The sequence below is a fragment of the Cyprinus carpio genome, chromosome A1 (genome assembly GCF_018340385.1).
Source record: "Cyprinus carpio isolate SPL01 chromosome A1, ASM1834038v1, whole genome shotgun sequence".
In the NCBI taxonomy this organism is placed as follows: Eukaryota; Metazoa; Chordata; class Actinopteri; order Cypriniformes; family Cyprinidae; genus Cyprinus; species Cyprinus carpio.
Genome location: NC_056572.1, coordinates 25,988,870 through 25,990,822, shown reverse-complemented (window position 1 = coordinate 25,990,822; position 1,953 = coordinate 25,988,870). Strand labels below are relative to the sequence as shown.

Genomic DNA, 1,953 nt, shown 5'->3' with positions numbered 1-1,953 from the left:
AAGCGGAGCATGGACCTGATTGACTTGATACTCTTGTTTTTGGTCTCTTAAAAAAATTAACTTTGCATCATTTAATCATACATTGTCTTATGCTTTCTAATTAAAAGCTAAATGCACATAAAGTGTGCTTGTTATGACTGTTATAATACATGAGGCCAACCAAAAGTGCCAGAAACATTTTCAATATGTTAAATTGTTACTTTGGGAGTCACTGAATTAAGTAGCGGAGTCACTGAATCGTTCATTCAATGGATTCTTTCAAAAAAGTTGATTCACTCATGAATGAAACAAGTGTCTTTATGCATTCCTTATATAACAGTTCAATAAACAGGAATTTAAGAACTTACATTTAGAAAGAATCACACAAACACAAATGTATGATTCAATGATACTAAGTTTATTTAAGTCAAGGAGACACATGCTCAGTTTTAACTGGTGTCTTATCGCCCACCAGGGGCAGGAGCTGGGGCTGGTGCAGGGGCTGGTGCAGGGGCCGGGGCCGGGGCAGGGGCCGGTGCAGGGGCCGGTGCAGGTGCCGGTGCAGGGGCCGGTGCAGGAGCAGGTTTGGATGCCAGCTGTGCTAAGATGAATGGCAAGAGGCTGAGGAGAGCATTGTTGTTTGGAGGCAGAGGCTGAGGTAGAGGCCGAGGCTGGTAAGTGGGGGAGTACGGATAGGGATAGGGATAGGGACGCTGAAATGGGTTTGGGTTGAAGAAGCCTCCAGGTTGTCTCTGTAGAAATATCAGTAGAAGAACATATCAGTAGAAGATTTCTATTGAAAAGAGTCTATATAAAACAGATTTCAAAATGAAGACAAACATATATGACATGTTCAGAATGCAGCCTAAAACACGATAAATTCAAGGATTTTATGGAATGGAAAAAGTTTTTGATTTCAAACTGACCTCTGAGGAATGGCTTGATGAGCGCTTCTCTCGAAGTTCTCCATCCTCTGCCTACAAAGGAAAAGAAATGTTGCATCTTCATCACCATCATCACTTCATTTCCATTGTTATAAATTACATTTCAGAACAGTGTGGTGGTAAAAATAAGTAAAACATCACATGAACATGCAATAAAAAGGGAATGAAACTCACTAGCACGGCAAAGCAGAGTCCAAAGATACAAGCAATGATCAGGAAAGATTTCATGGTTCTCAAGAAGAGCAGCAGTGATCTAATAGATAAAGTGTGTAAGTCGCATTGGAAAAAAAATTCTTCTAAATGACCAAATAGAAATGTAAATGCTCTTAATTTAGTCTACCTTTGCTACTTACCTTTATGCCAAATATATGAGAGACTTTTCTGTGTGACATCAATACAGCAGTGATAAATGCTTTATATATACATTATTGACATGCAACTGGCCAATCAGCAGAAGTAACAAAATGTAATGCTTAGTATTTAGCAAGGTTGACTTTACTCAAGAATTGGGAAATAGGGAAATGAGTCACATGGTTGCCTCTCTTATGGTATATTAATTGTAAACATACTGAGTTTATGCAACACATAAACAAAACAAAAGATTAAGGCATACCTTATAGGGCTGGATGTTACTGGGATTCTTTGATAATAAATTATATCTTTCCTTATATCTGTGTCATTCTACATATCATCAAAAATATATAGAATGTCAAAAGGAATTAGAATACTTAAAAAAAAAAATCAGGAGAAAAGGTCTTTAAATTAATGGAGGTGATTTGCCATGATTGTGACAAATATAAGCATGATTATGTTATATGTATATATATATATATATATATATATATATATATATATATATATATATATATATATATATATATATATATATATATATATAAAGAGCCTGTGTAAACTTAAATGTAAATATCTTTAGCATGAAAGATTATGTTGTTGATACCAGCTCTCAAAAAAAATTAAATATCTGTGTGTTGATAAGCAACCTAATAAAGAGTGGATTTTATGTAATGTG

At 35.3% G+C, this 1,953-nt stretch overlaps 1 protein-coding gene across 1 annotated transcript; it reads right to left on the bottom strand.

The window, feature by feature from the left end:
• Positions 1-427: 427 nt before the first annotated feature.
• LOC122136510 (cyclin-dependent kinase inhibitor 1C-like) lies at positions 428-1,305 on the bottom strand. The gene is made up of 4 exons (XM_042720311.1): positions 1,277-1,305; positions 1,098-1,176; positions 906-956; positions 428-731 (listed from the first exon to the last, which is right to left on the bottom strand). Exons 2-4 carry the CDS (start codon positions 1,149-1,151, stop codon positions 441-443), a joined length of 396 nt encoding a protein of 131 aa, XP_042576245.1. The 5' UTR covers positions 1,152-1,176; positions 1,277-1,305; the 3' UTR covers positions 428-440.
• Positions 1,306-1,953: the final 648 nt, after the last annotated feature.

Bases quoted from the DNA above. Each gene is read 5' to 3' on its own strand.
- LOC122136510 (XM_042720311.1), bottom strand. From the start codon at position 1,151: ATGAAATCTTTCCTGATCATTGCTTGTATCTTTGGACTCTGCTTTGCC. The intron at 957-1,097 runs GTGAGTTTCATT...TTTCCTTTGTAG, and splicing joins GACTCTGCTTTGCCGTGCTA to GCAGAGGATGGAGAACTTCG. The intron at 732-905 runs GTCAGTTTGAAA...ATATTTCTACAG, and splicing joins CATCAAGCCATTCCTCAGAG to AGACAACCTGGAGGCTTCTT.